Below are 19,664 nucleotides of genomic sequence, written 5' to 3' on the forward strand. Positions count from 1 at the left end.
GCGTTGGGCCAGTAACCGAAAGGTTGCTAGATTGAATCCCAGGGCTGACAAGGTAAAAATCTGTCGTTCTGCACCTGAACAAGGCAAGTCAACCCACTGTTCATAGGCCCTCTTTGTAAAAAATAATTTGTTATTAACTGACTTGCCTAGTTACATTTAAAAATCTCGCTTCGCCTCTTTCTCTCTGAAGAGAGAGTGGGACAAGCTGCGCAGACTCTGCCACCAGCGCACACGCAGAGTTGTACACAGGTTCTTGTCTGCCTGGATTTCTCTTTTGTACCATTAGATGGAGACAAATATCGATATTTCAGACGGTATATATACCGTAATAAAACATGTCTGTTTTTAATCTTACAAAATGGCAATAGATTAGTCCACATTATTACTTACATAATATAGACCATATCATTATCAGGTTTTCTTCAGCTTGGATTTCTTGTTTTGTCGACGTGCCTGTGTCTTTAAAACTGGACAGACCCTCAATCACATCAAAGTCCCTCCCTCTCTTTTCAGCACTAACTCAACCTAAATAAAATGAGCAAAACACAGTAACTGTAGCGTGCGATCCAACGAAGTGTATATCATGTGTGGTGGATCTAAGGTTAACGAGAGAACATTCGAACTAACTTTCAATTAGATGCGGAGTAACGAATTAACACGAAAAACAGGAATTACAGTGGAAATGTAAAAGTGTTATTGGGCTTTCACTAAATCATTGGATGGAACGTCTGGATATAGCACAGTGGTGCTGCTTTTACGATGAATGAAGGATCATTGTCTACTGACATTACTTACAGAAGATAAGGACACTTTCTTTATGTTTTTGTTGTTGCAGGTATCTGAACTGGGTCGTCATTCTCAGTCCTCATGGCATTCTCTACTATGCGAGCTGATATCATGTTGATAACTAACGTTAGAACCATAAGAAAAAATGTGCACGAGTCTTCTGAAAACTGTATTCAGTCAGTGAAGTGTGGAAATAGCTTCTAATGGCCATTATAAGTCATACTTTAGAAATTATTTTGATTGGAAACTAATCATATCGTTGAGTAGAAATTTTAGTAGAAGTTTCTACTCTATTCTCAGTGAACTAAGTTATATAAAAAAAAATGGTTGAACCAGTGGGTTTTGTGGAGGCTTGGAAAGCCCAGTTCCCAGAGTCAAATCCCCCAAACATGGAGCTGAAATCATTGGGGGATGTTGAGCAGGAGCTGGAGAAATGCAAGGCATCTATCAGGCAGCTGGAGTTGGAGGTGAACAAGGAGCGCTTTCGGATGATCTACCTGCAGACGTTACTGGCCAAGGAGAGGAAAGCTTATGATGGACAGAGATGGGGCATCAAGAGGATGTCCCTAATGACTATTGGAGACCAATCCAGTGTTTCAGACACCCAGAGATCCCACTTAGATGAGCCTTCATTGGAGGAGCAGCCAGGAGAGGCAGTTGACACAGGGTGTAAACAGTATCCAGAGGGAGAGGTGGATGGGGTGTCTCCCTCCAAACAGAGGTCGACAGCGGGTCCTCCAGACACACATCTGGACAGGGTAGGCATGGGCTCAGTAGCAGCACTGAGATCCAACTTTGAGCACATCAAGAGAGCCAACTCTCACACGGCAGGAGATGGGAAAGGGGTTGGTGGGACAGAGAGACCCTTCTACGTGAACATGGAGTACCACCATGAGAGAGGCCTCGTGAAGGTCAATGACAGGGAGGTCTCAGACAAGATCAGCAGCCTGGGCTGCCAGGCCATGCAAATGGAGCGGAAGAGGTCCCTGCACTCCCTGCCCGGGAACCTATCCACTGTGACAGGGGAGATCCGCAAATCTGTCCTCCGAGGCAGATCCACAGAGGGCGGCTGTGGCTACAATGGGCTGTATGATGATGCAGCAGAGGTGAACCCACATTTCTTCAAGGACAGTGTGAGCCGTTCCAATGGGGGGAGACAACCGGCAGACTGTCAGCCCTACACCAGTGTGTATGTTGGGGGGATGATGGGGGAGGGGAGGATCATCCACATCAGGGACCACAGTGTGGAGGAGGACTCCCACCTCACCTGGCCAAGGCGCTCCTACTCACCGGGGAGTTTTGACGATGTTGGGGGCGGCTACACCCCAGACTGCAGCTCCAATGAGAACCTGACGTCCAGCGAGGAGGACTTCTCCTCTGGCCAGTCAAGTCACGTGTCCCCAAGTCCCACAACCTATCATATGTACAGACCGAAGAGCCGCTCTCCGTCCCAGATTTCCCAGCAGTCCTTTGACAGCAGCAGCCCACCCACCCCTTTGTCTCAGAAACGTCTGAAGCAGCAGGTGTTGGTGTCCGAGGCCTCCATCGTGGGTGTCCGTAAAACAGGTCAGATCTGGCCCGACGATGGGACCTCCACTACGTCTAGTAGGACCTCGCATGACAACAGTCTCCATGGAGATCTGGGTAGGTCTGCAAGGACATAGTCTCTGTCCTTTTGTAATCAAGATATTTTCTATCCTCTGTTTTAATTTCCATTTGATGAGACACTGTATAAAAGCACAAGAATTGTTAATGCACCCTAGGGCTCAATAACCACTGTCGTTTCATGTTTATTAGAGGTGCCTGTACTTGCCCTAACCTAGACCCCTCCTCATGCGTGGATGTGCTTACAGTGTATGTGCACCTGCAACATGTCGAAGGAAAGGAAGGAATTATTTAGATCTAGTGTACCCTGCATCTGCCAAGAAGTTTTCCATATGAATACATTAAACCATTAGCACAGCCCAACCATTGCAAAGCACCCTAGTGCTTGTGTGGTTCTTTGTAGATTGTACGACTGTTTTCTTTTCACTTTGTAAACATCCCCCCCCCCCCTTCTGCTCTCCTATTGAGTGGCCTAGTGCTCTTGTGGACATGCCCTGATTGAGACAGTGCGTGCCCTCAGGCTGCCCAGTCACTCGGCCCTGTCCACCCAGAGTGTTTTTGTGTCAGCACACATCAGCCTTGTTGTCCTTGGCTAGAAGTAATTAACTTAAAGGGGCTTGTGTAGCGTGATGAATTTAGGGAGGCTCTTTGTTGGGGGTGGGGAGGAAAAGGGCTGATAACTCTCACTAAAAAGAGGACGAAGGGCTCAAAGTGTGTCACATGGCTTCCCATCAAAATCTCAGGCCTCAGTGTTTCCTGTTGTGATGTGTGAACACAATAGGAGAATCACTCATGCAGAGTATGTATTGACACTGCAACAATGTAGCAATGTTAAGTGGGATGGGGTGGTCTTACTAGGTGCTGCCAAGGACAGAGAAGAGAGTGAGTTCACATGCAAAATATTTCTGAAAGCTTTAATACATGAGAGGCTGTATGATTTGTCTATGATGGTGATTAAATTAAAGAAATACATGTCTAAGTGAAAAGGGGCGACTCAATGCCACATATTACATGATTTCACTGAAGTCTTAACAGACGGTCGGTCTGTTGTAGTGAATCAGACAGGGTCATTCGTTGCTAGGCTCAACAACTAAAAGCTATGCTAATTCATATGAGAAGAGCCAGAACGCATTGTTTGACGTTATTACAAAAAAATACATGCTGTTTGGAGCAGATTTTCAGTAGCAATTGTTGAGAGCAGGCTGTTATGTAAGGTGTTAGGCTGGAAAGCATTTTAAACCAAACATGCAATGAACAAGCAAATTGTCTGAGAACAGTAAGCCAGTGTTTGGCTCTTCTGACAGAAATACAGATTCCTTTTGACTTGTGGTCAAATATTGAGCTTTTTGATATTACAATAACACTATCATGGGTTGTTTTCTACATTGTCTCACCACATTATTGTTTCTTCACAATATCACCCATTTACCAATGCTGCTTGACCTGTAGGAAATGGGGAAACGGGCTATCCGATACAAAGACACATGTTTAGACTGAAGCCTTAGTAAACTGGACAGTTAGCTTACTGTGATTGCTGCAGCTTGCTGGTTAAATGTTCAGCAGAAACAATGCTGCTGAGCCTGGCCCTGGAGTGGTGGTCTAAATGGCCGTGTTGCTGAGGTAACGGTCCTGCTGCAGGATCACTTCATGTAAACCGGGCTTCGTGGATTAATGGAAATCTGGATTTATTTTCTGATGTCGTAAGAACATTAGGGCTATTGCGCACATTGCTGGATCAGTGCTGTGGTAAGCAGTGGTTTTGAGGCGAGCATGACAATCCACTATTCTCTATTTTGGTCAGTGATTTTGAGCGAATATGGGAAAATCTGTTTTTCTTTTTGTTTTAAAACTCATTGCAACATTCAGTAAAATCCATTTAATCTGCTGAGTAAAACTAGCTTATAATGTCAATGTTATAAAGGGCCACTGTGCTCCAGTTACATAAGTGTTCTGGTGACTATTTAGCTTTACAAGAATCAGATTGACTTTATTTGCCAAGTACATTTGCACATACCTGGAATTTGACTTGGTGAATAGGTGATGCCAGCCATAGACAATATGCAGACACAAAGCCAGCATAAATAATATAAATACAGTAAACGTAAAGCTGATATACAATTTACAGACATACACTGACTATACCAAACATTCGGAACACCATCCTAATATTGAGTTGCACCCCCCCCCCCCTTTTTGCCTTCAGAACAGCCCCAGTTCGTTGGGGCATGGACTCTACAAGGTATGCTGGCCAGTGGCGGGCGGTGCTTTTAAAAATGAATGAATGAGCATTGCCTTATTACTATTAGAGCATATTGGATGACTGTCATTCATATTCCATTCACCCAGCTCAATGTAACCTTGATCGGTTTAGGCTACTACATGATACTCACGTTTTCCTGTGCCCATCACGAGGTTACTATAACCCTATAAAAAAAAAAAAAATCTACAGAATGGGTGGAATGAACACATCCCTGATAACACAGTTCACTTTCATAGCAGCAATATAAAAACAGCATGATCACTTTGCTTCTTGCATATATAATTCCTTCTTGCGACTATCTACACGCTAGTGGTCGACCGATTAATCGGAATGGCCGATTTAATTAGGGGCCATTTCAAGTTGTCATAACAATCGGAAATTGGTATTTTTGGGCGCCGATTATTTTTTAAATTTATTTAAATTTTATTTTATTTATGTATTTATTTTTTACACCTTTTATTTAATCTTTATTTAACTAGGCAAGTCAGTTAAGAACATATTCTTATTTTCAATGACGGCCTAGGAACGGTGGGTTAACTGCCTCGTTCAGGGGCAGAAAGACAGATTTTCACCTTGTCGGCTCGGGGGATCCAAATTTGCAACCTTACAGTTAACGAGTCCAACGCAATAACGACCTGCCTCTCTCTCGTTGCACCCCACAAGGAGACTGCCTGTTACGCAAATGCAGTAAGCCAAGGTAAGTTGCTAGCTAGCATTAAACTTATCTTATAAAAAACAATCAATCATAATCACTAGTTAACTACACATGGTTGATGATATTACTAGATATTATCTAGCGTGTCCTGTGTTGAATATAATCTGACTGAGCATACAAGTATCTTAAGTATCTGACTGAGCAGTGGTAGGCAGAAGCAGGCGCGTAAACATTCATTCAAACAGCACTTTGGTGCGTTTTGCCAGTAGCTCGTCTTTGTGCTTCAAGCATTGCGCTGTTAATGACTTCAAACCTATCAACTCCCGAGATGAGGCTGGTGTGACGGAAGTGAAATGGCTGGCTAGTTAGCGCGCGCTAATAGCGTTTCAAACTTCACTCGCTCTGAGCCTTGAGGTGGTTGTTTCCCTTGCTCTGCATGGGTAACGCTGCTTCGATGTGGTGGCTGTTGTCTTGTGTTGCTGGTTCGAGCCCAGGGAGGAGCGAGGAGAGGGACTGAAGCTATACTGTTACACTGGCAATGCTAAAGTGCCTATAAGAACATCCAATAGTCAAAGGTTAATGAAATACAAATTGTATAGAGGGAAATAGTCCTATAATAACTACAACCTAAACTTCTTACCTGGGAATATTGAAGACTCCTGTTAAAAGGAACCACCAGCTTTCATATGTTCTCATGTTCTGAGCAAGGAACTGAAATGTTAGCTTTCTTACATAGCACATATGGCACTTTTACGTTCTTCTCCAACACTTTGTTTTTGCATTATTTAAACCAAATTGAACATGTTTCATTATCTACTTGCGGCTAAATTTATTTTATTGATGTATTATATTAATTTAAAATAAGTGTTCATTCAGTATTGTTGTAATTGTCATTATTACAAATACATGTTTTAATTGTTTTTTAAATCGGCCGATTAATCAGTATCGGCTTTTTTGGTACTCCAATAATCGGTATCGGCATTGAAAAATCATAATCGGTCGACCTCTACTACACCTTCTCTTCCTCTCACTTTTTCTCTTCATTTGTAGACTTCAGTGTATAACACATCCGCTGTCTGTGACCAGGTGAAAAAACCTTTCAAAGACAAACCTTCATATCATGACTGCTAACCGCTGCGCACAGCTTGTTGTCACCTCATAGTCAACATAGCTACTAGAACTAACACGTTAGTAAACCCACTACAATCATGCAATACAGTCAGCAAGCAGTTTAGCAGTTACAGCAGCGGGCCCCGATGGTAATAAATTATTAAAACCAAAAGCTTACCATGACTTGGAAGAGATTCAGTGTTGGATAGCTATAGTCAGTTAGCTAACATAACATCCCTCTCTGTCTTGAGCCAGGTGTTTGAGTAGGCTAAACTAGCTAGCTGCGTTCAGTTGGCTAAGTGAAAGTTACAAAAATAAAATACAACCAAATATAGCTAGCTCACTCTCTCTCCCTCTGTCTCGCTTGTCCTTAATTTTGGAAGAAATTCATTTGTTCAAAACTGTTACGCTTTCAGCACTAGATTAATTCTCAGAACCTTTGATTGGGTGGACAACATGTCAGTTCATGTTGCAAGAGCTCTGATAGGTTGGAGGACATCCTCCGGAAGTTATAATAATTACTTTGTAAGTCAATGGAAGGGGGTGAGAACCAAGAGCCTTCTAGGTTTTATATTGAAGTCAATGTACCCGGAGGAGGACGAAAGCTAGCTGTCCTCCGGCTACACCATGGTGCTACCCTACAGAGTGCTGTTGAGGCTACTGCAGACATTGCAAAATAGTGTATGGTGAAATATATATATACACACACATACACATACAGTGGGGCAAAAAAGTATTTAGTCAGCCACCAATTGTGCAAGTTCTCCCACTTGAAAAGATGAGAGGCCTGTAATTTTCATCATAGGTACACTTCAACTATGACAGACAAAATGAGATAAAAAAAATCCAGAAAATCACATTGTAGTATTTTTAATGAATTTATTTTCAAATTATGGTGGAAAATAAGTATTTGGTCACCTACAAACAAGCAAGATTTCTGGCTCTCACAGACCTGTAACTTCTTCTTTAAGAGGCTCCTCTGTCCTCCACTCGTTACCTGTATTAATGGCACCTGTTTGAACTTGTTACCAGTATAAAAGACACCTGTCCACAACCTCAAACAGTCACACTCCAAACTCCACTATGGCCAAGACTGTCAAAGGACACCAGAAACAAAATTGTAGACCCGCACCAGGCTGGGAAGACTGAATCTGCAATAGGTAAGCAGCTTGGTTTGAAGAAATCAACTGTTGGAGCAATTATTAGGAAATGGAAGACATACAAGACCACTGATAATCTCCCTCGATCTGGGGCTCCATGCAAGATCTCACCCCGTGGGGTCAAAATGATCACAAGAACGGTGAGCAAGAATCCCAGAACCACACGAGGGGACCTAGTGAATGACCTGCAGAGAGCTGGGACCAAAGTAACAAAGCCTACCATCAGTAACACACTACTTAGCCAGGGACTCAAATCCTGCAGTGCCAGACGTGTCCCCCTGCTTAAGCCAGTACATGTCCAGGCCCGTCTGAAGTTTGCTAGAGAGCATTTGGATGATCCAGAAGAAGATTGGGAGAATGTCATATGGTCAGATGAAACCAAAATATAACTTTTTGGTAAAAACTCAACTCGTTGTGTTTGGAGGACAAAGAATGCTGAGTTGCATCCAAAGAACACCATACCTACTGTGAAGCATGGGGATGGAAACATCATGCTTTGGGGCTGTTTTTCTGCAAAGGGACCAGGACGACTGATCCGTGTAAAGGAAAGAATGAATGGGGCCATGTATCGTGAGATTTTGAGTGAAAACCTCCTTCCAGCAAGGGCATTGAAGATGAAACATGGCTGGGTCTTTCAGCATGACAATGATCCCAAACACACCGCCCGGGCAACGAAGGAGTGGCTTCGTAAGAAGCATTTCAAGGTCCTGGAGTGGCCTAGCCAGATCTCAACCCCATAGAAAATCTTTGGAGGGAGTTGAAAGTCCGTGTTGCCCAGCATCAGCCCCAAAAAATCACTGCTCTAGTGGAGATCTGCATGGAGGAATGGGCCAAAATACCAGCAACAGTGTGTGAAAACCTTGTGAAGACTTACAGAAAACGTTTGACCTCTGTCATTGCCAACAAAGGTTATATAACAAAGTATTGAGATAAACTTTTGTTATTGGCCAAATACTTATTTTCCACCATAATTTGCAAATAAATTCATAAAAAATCCTTCAATGTGATTTTCTGGATTTTTTTCCCTCATTTTGTCTTTCATAGTTGAAGTGTATCTATGATGAAAATTACAGGCCTCATCTTTTTAAGTGGGAGAACTTGCACAATTGGTGGCTGACTAAATACTTTTTTGCCCCACTGTATATATAAGGATAACATTTTTAATGTTTCACTATTTTTATGAAATTCACTGAGGAGGATGGTCCTCTCCTTCCTCCTCTGAGGAGCCTCCACTGATGCTGGCCCATGTTGACTCCAATACTTCCCAAATTTGTGTCGTGTTGGCTGGATGTCCTTTAGGTGGTGGACCGTTCTTGATACACACAGGAAGCTGTTGAGCGTGAAAAACCCAGCAGCGTTGCAGTTCTTGTCACACACCGGTGAGCCTGGTACCTACGACCATACCCCATTAAAAGGCACTTCAATATTTTGTTTTGCCCATTCACCATGTGAATGGTACACATACCCAATCCATGTCTGTCTCGAGGCTTAAAAATCCTTCTTTAACCTGTCTCTTTCCCTTCAGCTACACTGATTTGAAATGGATTTAACAAGTGACATCAATAAGGGATCATAGCTTTCACCTGGATTCACCTGGTCAGTCTGTGGAAAGAGCAGGTGTTCTTAATGTTTTGTATACACTTACTGGGCCAGTTTATTAGGTACACCCATCTAGTACTGGGAGATACTCTATTGTGTTGAGGTCTGGGGACTGCACAGAAGTTAAAGTTAACTGAACTCGCTGTCATGTTCCAGCCAATGTTTTTCCACTCCATTGTCCAGTGTCGCTGACCGTGTGCCCACTGGAGCTGCTTCTTCTTGTTTTTAGCTGATAGGAGTGGAACCCGATGTGGTTGTCTGCTGCGATAGCACATCCGTGACAAGGATGTCGTTCTGCACACCACTGTTGTACTGCGCTGTTATTTGTCTGTTTTTAGCCCACTTGTTAACTTGCACGATTCTTGCCATTCTCCTTCGACCTTTTTGCCCACAGGGCTGCCGCTGATTGGATGTTCTTTGCTTGTCGCACCATTCTCTGTAAACCCTAGACACTGTTGTGCGTGAAAAGCCCAGGTGGCTGATTATGAGATAATGGATCCGGCGCGCCTGGCACCAACGACTATAGCACACTCAAAGTCGCTTAGATCACTTATTTTGCCCATTATAAAGTTCAATCGAACATGCCTGTCTGACTGCTTTATATAGCAAGATACGGCCACGTAACTCACGGCCTGTAGGAGCGATCCATTTTCGCTAATGGGGTGTACCTAATAAACTGTCCAGTGATTGGATACCTACAATATAAATGCAAGGAAGGGATGCTGCTGTTACAAATGTATACAGTGTTGTGCAGAGGTTTTACATGTCCCTTTCAAATGGCAGTGGCTTCATTTGAATTCATTTAAGTTGCACTAAGCCATTGCTATATTTTAAGAAGAAAATACAACTCCAATGTTGTTTCTTTGGGGAGTGGGGGGGGCGTTTCTCTGTGACTGCATGAGCGGCGAACCTGTCAAACACATGGTGGCATTGACAGGCACCCTGCAGCCCTCCTAGTGTTTTACTACCTGGCATGGTGGCTGGCTCTGCCTGAAAAAGGTCAGCCCTGCCATTGGGTACAGTACTGACGAGCATAAATGGGCCTCAGTCCTTGCCACACTGACTCCACCAACCCTGGTTTACCTCTTGCTTGTAATCATGGGAAAACAGCCCGTCTAAAATGGTCACATCTCTAAGGTCTCTTATTCCTAGAATAGCACAGGAATAAGAGAATGAGCACATTCTCCTCGTTTGTGGATATCTAGGCCAATTGTCAGTCCTGGCTGTGAATAGAGCTTCTGATTAGCTGTGTGGCTTAAATGAGGCCACTTCTATGATGTGTCTGCTTTGCCATAGTTAATTATCACTATGACATTGACAGACATGCCAGTGGCCAGAGCTTTTTCCTACTGTATGGCTCACAGAAATGTCTTACGGCTAATGATGAGTACATTATAAGATGGGCTACTGGGGCTTGTGTTGTTAGAATGTCTTCAGTTTGAGTGAACCTCTGCCAGGCCAAGAGTAGCCTCTGCTTAGTATCAATTAGACAGGTCTGTATGTCTCCTTTGACACAAATGTGAAGCTTTCACTCAGTCTGTCTTGTAGTGATCCTATCTTTCTGGGTGTCTGGCGTCAGTCCAGGGCTGTATTTGTAATCACAGCAGGAGGTAGAGAGATGGTGGTGGCCCACCCTCCAGGTTAACGGTCCAATCATTAATCTTTCAGAGCTCCTGATGAAGTTCACACAGGCTGGTTTTTCTACCTGAACGTCAACATTCTCAGCTTTATATGGTTAAGGAAGCAAAAAAATGGGCCACTCCCTCCCCTTTTGAGTTTACATTTAAGACTTGTGTCTGTGGGGCCAGCACAGAAAAGGGACAGCGCTCTTGTGCACCGTGAGTGAGCTCTGTGTTTTCTGTCACCTGTCCTCCCAGGTGGTTAACTTGGGTAAATGGTGCAGTGGGAGTGTTCCTGGAGAGCTGGCAGGGGATCAGAGCAGCAGGGCCCTGCCAGCTGCAGTCAGAGGGAGCACAGGGACAAACACATCATTAATCTCTCAAATGAGCAGACCCGGTTCAAGTTACACCAGCATAGGGGTAAATGGTTGGGCAGTAGCCTACTTGGCACGATTTCAACTCTCAACCTTGAAATACTTTCAGATCTAACAGAACATGGGCAGTCCTTTACATTATTTTAAGTGCAGTCGGCCTACTACATCCAGGTTTGAAAGTACTGGTGTCACCCCAGGCTGTTTTCCATATCCAGGTATTTTCTTAAAGATAATGGTAGAAAGACATGAGAAATGTTTGAGCTTTTGTCCCTCACTCCAGGCTTCCCTCTTCGCTCTAATCCTCTCTTGTGCTCTGTTTCGCCCCTCTGGTCCCCTTGGTCTTAGCTCCACTCCCAGGTCCTACTCAAAGGGCCCTCTGTGCTGCTGGCTGGCAAGCCAAGTGTTTATGGAATGTCTCAGCTGCTTGTGGGGTGTAGGGGGAACACCGCTAATGAAATGTAAAGTGCTGGATGAGCTTACCTCTCCACAAACAGCCTGACCCCTGGGGCTTGTTAGACAATAATTAGTTTGTAGCTATTGCTTCTGGCAGACCATACCCGGCTCCACGAGGGGGCAAAAGGGGGCCTAACCCCCTCAATTGAAACTTGTGCTCCCTCAGTTTTACAACGAGCTCGTTGATTTTGTCCATCCACACCAGACGCGATCAGGACATGCAGGTTGAAATATCAAAACTAACTCTGAACCTCTAATGTTTTCTGTAGTTGCAGATCAGACCTGCACAATGATCAGGAGGAAAACGGTTTCAGTTCAGCAATATTCTTGGGATGTCTGGTGTGGACTGGTCACTTGAGGTCATGCCACAGCTTCTCAAATTGGGTTGAGGTCAGCACTGACTGGGACACTCCAGAAGGATAATTTTTCTTCTGTTCAAGCCATTCTGTTGTTGATTTACTTCTACCTTTTGGGTTGTTGCCGTGTTGCATCACCTAACTTCTGTTGCGCTTCAATTGGTAGACAGCCTTACATTCTCCTGCAAAATGTCTTGATAAACTTGGGAATTCATTTTTACGTCGATGATGGCAAGCTGTCCAGGCCCTGAGGCAGCAAAGCAGCCACAAATCATGAGACTCCCTCCACCATAGTTTACAGTTGGGATGAGGTTTTGATGTTGGTGTGCTGTACCTTTTTTTTCTCCATACTTAGTGTTGTGTGTTCCTTCCAAACAACACAACTTTAGTTTAATCGGTCTACATAATATTTTGCTAGTAGCGCTGTGGAACATCCAGGTGCTCTTTTGTGAACTTCAGACATGCAGCAATGTTTTTTTTGGATAGCAGGGGCTTCTTCCATTGTGTCCTCCCATGAACACCCTTCTTGTTTGGTGTTTTACATATTGTGGACATATTGTGGTCAACAGAGATGTTAGCATCTTCCAGAGATTTCTGTAAGTATTTAGCTGACACTAGGATCCTTCTTCACCTCATTGAGCATTCTGCGCTGTGCTCTTGCAGTCATCTTTGCAGGACGGCCAGTCCTAGAGAGAGTAGCAACAGTGCTGAAATTTCTCCATTAATAGACCATTTGTATTACCGTGGACTGACTAGAGATACAGTTGAAGTCGGAAGTTTATATAAACTTTGGAGTCAAGTAAATTGTTTTTAAACCACTCCACAAATTTCTTGTTAACAAACTATAGTTCTGGCAAGTCGGTTAGGATATCTACTTTGTGCATGACACAACACATTTTTCCAACAATTGTTTACAGATTCACTGTATCACAATTCCAGTGGGTCAGAAGTTTACATACACTAAGTTGACTGTGCCTTCAAACAGCTTGGAAAATTCCAGAAAATTATGTCATGGCTTTAGAAGCTTCTCACAGGCTAATTGACATAATTTGAGTCGATTGGAGGTGTACCTGTGGATGTAGTTCAAGGCCTGCCTTCAAATTCAGTGCCTCTTTGCTTGACATCATGGGAAAATAAAAAGAAATCAGCCAAGAACACAGAAAAACAAATTGTAGATGTACACAATGGTTCATCCTTGGGAGAAATTTCCAAATGCCTGAAGGTACCACGTTCATCTGTACAAACAATAGTACGCAAGTATAAACACCACGGGACCACGCAGCCGTCATAGCGCTCAGGAAGGAGACGCGTTCTGTCTCCTAGAGATGAACGTACTTTGGTGTGAAAAGTGCAACTCAATCCCAGAACAACAGCAAAGGACCTTGTGAAAATGCTGGAGGAAACCGGTACAAAAGTATCTATATCCACAGTAAAACAAGTCCTATATCGACATAACCTGAAAGGCCGCTCAGCAAGGAAGAGGCCGCTGCTCCAAAACCACCATAAAAAAGCCAGACTACGGTTTGCAACTGCACATGGGGACAAAGATCGTACTTTTTGGAGAAATGTCCTCTGGTATGATGAAACAAGAATATAACTGTTTGGCCATAATGACCATTTATGTTTGGAGGAAAAAGGGGGAGGCTTGCAAACCGAAGAACACCATCCCAACCGTGAAGCACAGGGGTGGTAGTATCATGTTGTGGGGGTGCTTTTCTGCAGGAGGATATGTTGCACTTCACAAAATAGATGGCATCATGAGGCAGGACAATTATTATGGATATATTGAAGCGACATCTCAAGACATCAGTCAGGAAGTTAAAGCTTGGTTGCAAATGGGTCTTCCAAATGGACAATGACCCCAAACATGCTTCCAAAGTTGTGGCAAAATGTCTTAAGGACAACAAAGTCAAGGTATTGGAGTGGCCATCACAAAGCCCTGACCTCAATCCCATAGAAAATGTGTGGGCAGAACTGAAAAAGTCTGTGCGAGCAAGGAGGCCTACAAACCTGACTCCGTTACACCAGCTCTGTCAAGAGGAATGGGCCAAAATTCACCCAACTTATTGTGGGATGCTTGTGGAAGCTACCTGAAACGTTTGACCCAAGTTAAACAATTTCAAGGCAATGTTACCAAATACTAATTGAGTGTATGTACATTTCTGACCCACTGAGAATGTGATGAAAGAAATAAAAGCTGAAATTAATCATTCTCTCTACTATTATTCTGACATTTCACATTCTTAAAATAAAGTGGTGATCCTAAGACGGGGAATTTTTTACTATGAATCAATGTCAGGAATTGTGAAACTGAGTTAATGTATTTGGCTAAGGTGTATGTAAACTTCCCACTTCAACTGTACTTTTGTAACCCTTTCCAGCTTTATGCAAAGCAACTATTCTTCATCTTAGGTCTTCTGAGATCTCTTTTGTTCAAAGCATGGTTCATGTCAGGAAATGCTTCTTGTGAATAGCAAACTCAAATTTTGTGTGTGTTTTTTTTTATGGGGCCAGGGCAGCTGTAACCAAAATCTCCAATCTCGTCTCATTGATTCGACTCCAGGTTAGTTGACTCCAGACTCTAATTAGCTCTTGAAGAAGTCATTAGCCTGGGGGTTCACATACTTTTTACAACCTACACTGTGAATGTCTTAAATGATGTACAGTGCCTTGCGAATGTATTCGGCCCCCTTGAACTTTGCGACCTTTTGCCACATTTCAGGCTTCAAACATATCAAACATGTGAAGAATCAACAACAAGTGGGACACAATCATGAAGTGGAACGACATTTATTGGATATTTCAAACTTTTTTAACAAAATCAAAAACTGAAAAATTGGGCGTGCAAAATTATTCAGCCCCCTTAAGTTAATACTTTGTAGCGCCACCTTTTGCTGCGATTACAGCTGTAAGTCGCTTGGGGTATGTCACTATCAGTTTTGCACATCGAGAGACTGAATTTTTTTCCCATTCCTCCTTGCAAAACAGCTCGAGCTCAGTGAGGTTGGATGGAGAGCATTTGTGAACAGCAGTTTTCAGTTCTTTCCACAGATTCTCGATTGGATTCAGGTCTGGACTTTGACTTGGCCATTGTAACACCTGGATATATTTATTTTTGAACCATTCCATTGTAGATTTTGCTTTATGTTTTGGATCATTGTCTTGTTGGAAGACAAATCTCCGTCCCAGTCTCAGGTCTTTTGCAGACTCCATCAGGTTTTCTTCCAGAATGGTCCTGTATTTGGCTCCATCCATCTTCCCATCAATTTTAACCATCTTCCCTGTCCCTGCTGAAGAAAAGCAGGCCCAAACCATGATGCTGCCACCACCATGTTTGACAGTGGGGATGGTGTGTTCAGGGTGATGAGCTGTGTTGCTTTTACGCCAAACATAACGTTTTGCATTTTTTCCAAAAAGTTAAATTTTGGTTTCATCTGACCAGAGCACCTTCTTCCACATGTTTGGTGTGTCTCCCAGGTGGCTTGTGGCAAACTTTAAACGACACTTTTTATGGATATCTTTAAGAAATGGCTTTCTTCTTGCCACTCTTCCATAAAGGCCAGATTTGTGCAATATTCATGATGCTCTCTGCGCTTTTAACGGACCTCTGAGACTATCACAGTGCAGGTGCATTTATACGGAGACTTGATTACACACAGGTGGATTGTATTTATCATCATTAGTCATTTAGGTCAACATTGGATCATTCAGAGATCCTCACTGAACTTCTGGAGAGAGTTTGCTGCACTGAAAGTAAAGGGGCTGAATCATTTTGCACGCCCAATTTTTCAGTTGTTGATTTGTTAAAAAAGTTTGAAATATCCAATAAATGTCGTTCCACTTCATGATTGTGTCCCACTTGTTGTTGATTCTTCACAAAAAAATACAGTTTTATATCTTTATGTTTGAAGCCTGAAATGTGGCAAAAGGTCGCAAAGTTCAAGGGGGCCGAATACTTTCGCAAGGCACTGTATTCAATATAGACAAGAAAAATACAATTATTTATGTTATTAGTTTAAGCATACTGTGTTTGTCTAGTCTTGTGATTTAGATAAAATGTATGCAGAAATCCAGGAAATCCCAAGGGTTCACATACTTTTTCATGCCACCATTAAATGTACTTCAATGTGTCTGTCGTATTTCAAGACATGGCATATGAGGGTCCGGTGAGATACTTAATGGGTTGGGCGATACTTTTATCATCCATCTTGAAAAAAAAGTATACTTAACTGGAAATCATCCATCGTCAACACAATGGAAAGGTCAAATGCTTTATTATCTAATGTTGAACGTGCGTGGGTGACTTGTGGCGGAGAGTGATGCGGGCGCTGGAGATGGGGGTGTGAGTAGGTGGGTAAGGGCAAGGGGTGACTTGTGGCGGAGAGTGATGCGGGCGCTGGAGATGGGGGGGGGGGGTGTGAATAGGTGGGTAAGGGCAAGGGGTGACTTGTGGCGGAGAGTGATGCGGGCGCTGGAGATGGGGGGGGGGGGGGGGGGTGAGTAGGTGGGTAAGGGCAAGGGGTGACTTGTGGCGGAGAGAGATGCGGGCAATGGAGATGGGGGGGGGGGGTGTGAGTAGGTGGGCAAGGGGTGACTTGTGGCGGAGAGTGATGGGGGGGGGGTAAGGGCAAGGGGTGACTTGTGGCGGAGAGTGATGCGGGTGCTGGAGATGGGGGGGGGGGGGTGTAGGTGGGTCGGCGCAAGGGGTGACTTGTGATGGGGGGGGGGAGTAGGTGGGTAAGGGGTGACTTGTGGCGGAGAGTGATGCGGGCGCTGGAGATGGGGGGGGGGGGGGGGGTGTGAGTAGGTGGGTCGGGACAAGGGGTGATATTGTGGATTTTTGTGTGCATCTGTATGTTGTCGTTTGTATGTGTATGTGTATGTTTTGTATTGAAACTAAATCTAAATGATTGAGTGACAGGTTGGTGCAAAATCTGTATCTGCGCTGTGTCGGCACAATGGACAGAGCCTGCTGCGGTGTTGGGTTTCCTTCTGTGGTAGGCTAATTGAATAATAACGTGATACGCCTCCGCCTGTAATATTTTGATTTTATAAGGGCTTGATCAAGTTTACCATTGAAGCTGCTTCACTCAACTCTTTCACACCCCACACCACTACAGAGTTTAGTTATCTTCTTAGCTAGCTGTAAAAGCGTTAGTGTTATTAGTCTGAGCCTATTTAGCTAGCTCGAACCAGCTAATCTGCAACTGCCACAATGGATATCAGAAACAAAGTCGGAGAGCGTGGAGCAGCAGCACCATCAAATTACTGAGGCCACGCGCCAAGCCGAGCAGCGACGATGCCGCCAAGCTCCAGCAGAGATTTGTATATAATGACAAGATACCTATGTCGATGAGGGGTGTTGACGTCAACCACCTGTTTTCAATGGAGAGATGCTATGCTACTAGCCACGTCATCAATATGCATAGCCATCTCGAGACAACTCCAATATAAAGTGTTTTTTCTCAAAGTTGTTGGGATGTCACGTGTCCTTATATCAGTACATTCGTAACAACCTAAGCATTATGAAACTTGTATTCGATCAAATACACCTCACGTAGCAAATAAACCATTTACATTTTTTGTTGACCAAATTCGACACTCATACAAAAACTCCCCCGTTTGGTAAGTGAAAGAAACAACTCCACCTGCTGGAGAAGACAGATTTTTGTCCCAGTTGTCCATCTCGCTTCGCCCCTTACTCTCTGGCTCAAGCTAGCGCCATATGCAGAGCCTTCCTCCTCTTCCACAAGCACCGCCAGGATAATGGCCCCACAACCCCCTCCACCTCCACTGTTCCTGACAATCTTGGAAAAGAGGAGCCAGCCCAGGTTAGCCTAGAATCCTACCCTAGCTGCACGTTTTATGCCCAAAAACGTTCATTTAATGGCAACTGGTTCATCAGAAGAGTGTCTGGAATACCCAGTTACTGCAGATGCAGCATTTTGTTAACCATGTCGAAAGTTCTGTGTTGGGGACAATGTTAACACAGACGAGGCTTTTAACCAAGCTGGGTGTTCTAACTTGAAGCATGCTATTGATAGTTCTAAGGGATTCGCTAGGCAGGCATCAAGTAAAAAGCATTTGATATGCAGTGTGGAAAGAAAAACAAGTTAGGGTATGGGTACTGAGGTGTCAACTTGTTAATGATGGGCAGCTGGCAAGAAATCGTGTCAGCGGTTGTGGACATTTGAGTTCCTTGTTTCAAACCAGCAACCACTGATGGGAACATTGCACGTGATAGAGGGGAGGGGGCAGTGGACTTTTTTTTTTTCTCCGAGAAGACAAGGAACTTGCCAAGGTGTTGAGCAGCATACCCCGCAATGCCACATAGACATCATACGATATTCCAAATGAAATCATAGGGCTCGAGTGAAATAGTCACTGAGGAAGCTACATCCGAGAACAAACTTTTCCACTTTGACAAACGTGTTCAGTCAGCACAGAAGAAGCATGCTACACCTGAGGAAAGCTCAACTAATCCAACTGGCATTTGAGGGAGATCTTTCAAGAAGATTTCTGAAACGGTAAAAAAAAAACAATGAGGTGTTTGTTTTTTTTCGATTAAAATCTTGCTTTAGTTTTTAGGGCCCTGTCCATGGTGCTGATCAAGCGCAGAGGAGATTTCGCGCCAACCTGTTACTTCTTGATCAAAAGAATGAGATATTTTATGTTCATTGTGGTATTGCGTGATATATAAACAGAATTCAATATAATTCCAATGCAAGAACCCAAATGATGCCCCCGGATATAGCTATAAATCAGTATGTTATATCATAGAAATAGATACATTCAATTATGGTTTTCTTGGTTGTTAATGGAACTGTACGTATTGGAAAACCTGTTGATGGTAGGCCAGCATTGATTATCTGGGTGAATTGATTAGCACCGAGTGGCATGATTTTCCATGTTTGACCTATTTATATGGCAAGACCGCTAGCTGTACATGACTGCGTCTCATTTGTCTATGCTTGGATCTCCATTCACCTTTTGTGTAGTGTTTGTTTACTGTTAATGTTACTGGCCTACATAGATTGTGTCACGCCTTTATCGATCTGATATTTACTAGTCCTGCTACTTGGCAACGCTGTTTTTGTTCTGTTCGCATTCACAGTTGTCAGTATTCTAAGTCAAGCTGCTGTTCAGTATATTTGTTTGCATACATGAATAACTAAGCGACTACTTTCAGCATTTAGTTTGCATTATTTTGGTAAGTCAGCTGTGTGTACAAATGCATTCACATAGGGTAATTCACCTATTACAAAAAGCCTATCTAATCTTGTAGCCTATATTCATTACCAAAACGGACTTGCTTTAGTGTGTAGGGCGCTGTCCCTTGTGCTGATACAGATTTCGCGCCAACCTGACTGTCACTTCAAAAGCACTCATTGATCTCCGAGTCTCATCATTTGAACTTTGTTTATTGTGGTATAACGTGATCTAAGCAAAAATCTATATAATTCCAATGCAAGAACCGCCATTTTCAACTGCCCCATTAGTCACTTTATCCCGGTGCCAGGTCTGTGGCAGACAACACTATTTCATGGATTTACTTTAACAAGATGTACTGTAGAGCAAAGACTTATCCACAAGCATGAGTCCTTAAGATTCCTCCTTGAAGCTTAACTGTTTTCTAGACATTGCTCTGAAAGCACAATGATAATCCAGATTGTATAATGCATGACCT

General features: G+C 43.5%; 1 protein-coding gene across 2 annotated transcripts in view; it reads left to right on the forward strand.

The window, feature by feature from the left end:
- The first annotated feature begins 525 nt into the window (after positions 1 to 525).
- si:dkey-91m11.5 (PH_BCR_vertebrate and RhoGAP_Bcr domain-containing protein) overlaps positions 526 to 19,664 on the forward strand; it is a 52,642-nt gene continuing 33,503 nt past the window's right edge. For both annotated transcript variants that reach the window (XM_031830209.1, XM_031830210.1), the window contains exon 1: positions 526 to 2,430. In XM_031830209.1, the coding sequence (XP_031686069.1) occupies positions 1,110 to 2,430 (1,321 nt within the window). In that variant the 5' untranslated portion in view covers positions 526 to 1,109. The remainder of the gene's footprint in view (positions 2,431 to 19,664) is intronic.

The sequence above is a fragment of the Oncorhynchus kisutch genome, linkage group LG8 (genome assembly GCF_002021735.2).
Source record: "Oncorhynchus kisutch isolate 150728-3 linkage group LG8, Okis_V2, whole genome shotgun sequence".
Classification (NCBI taxonomy): Eukaryota; Metazoa; Chordata; class Actinopteri; order Salmoniformes; family Salmonidae; genus Oncorhynchus; species Oncorhynchus kisutch.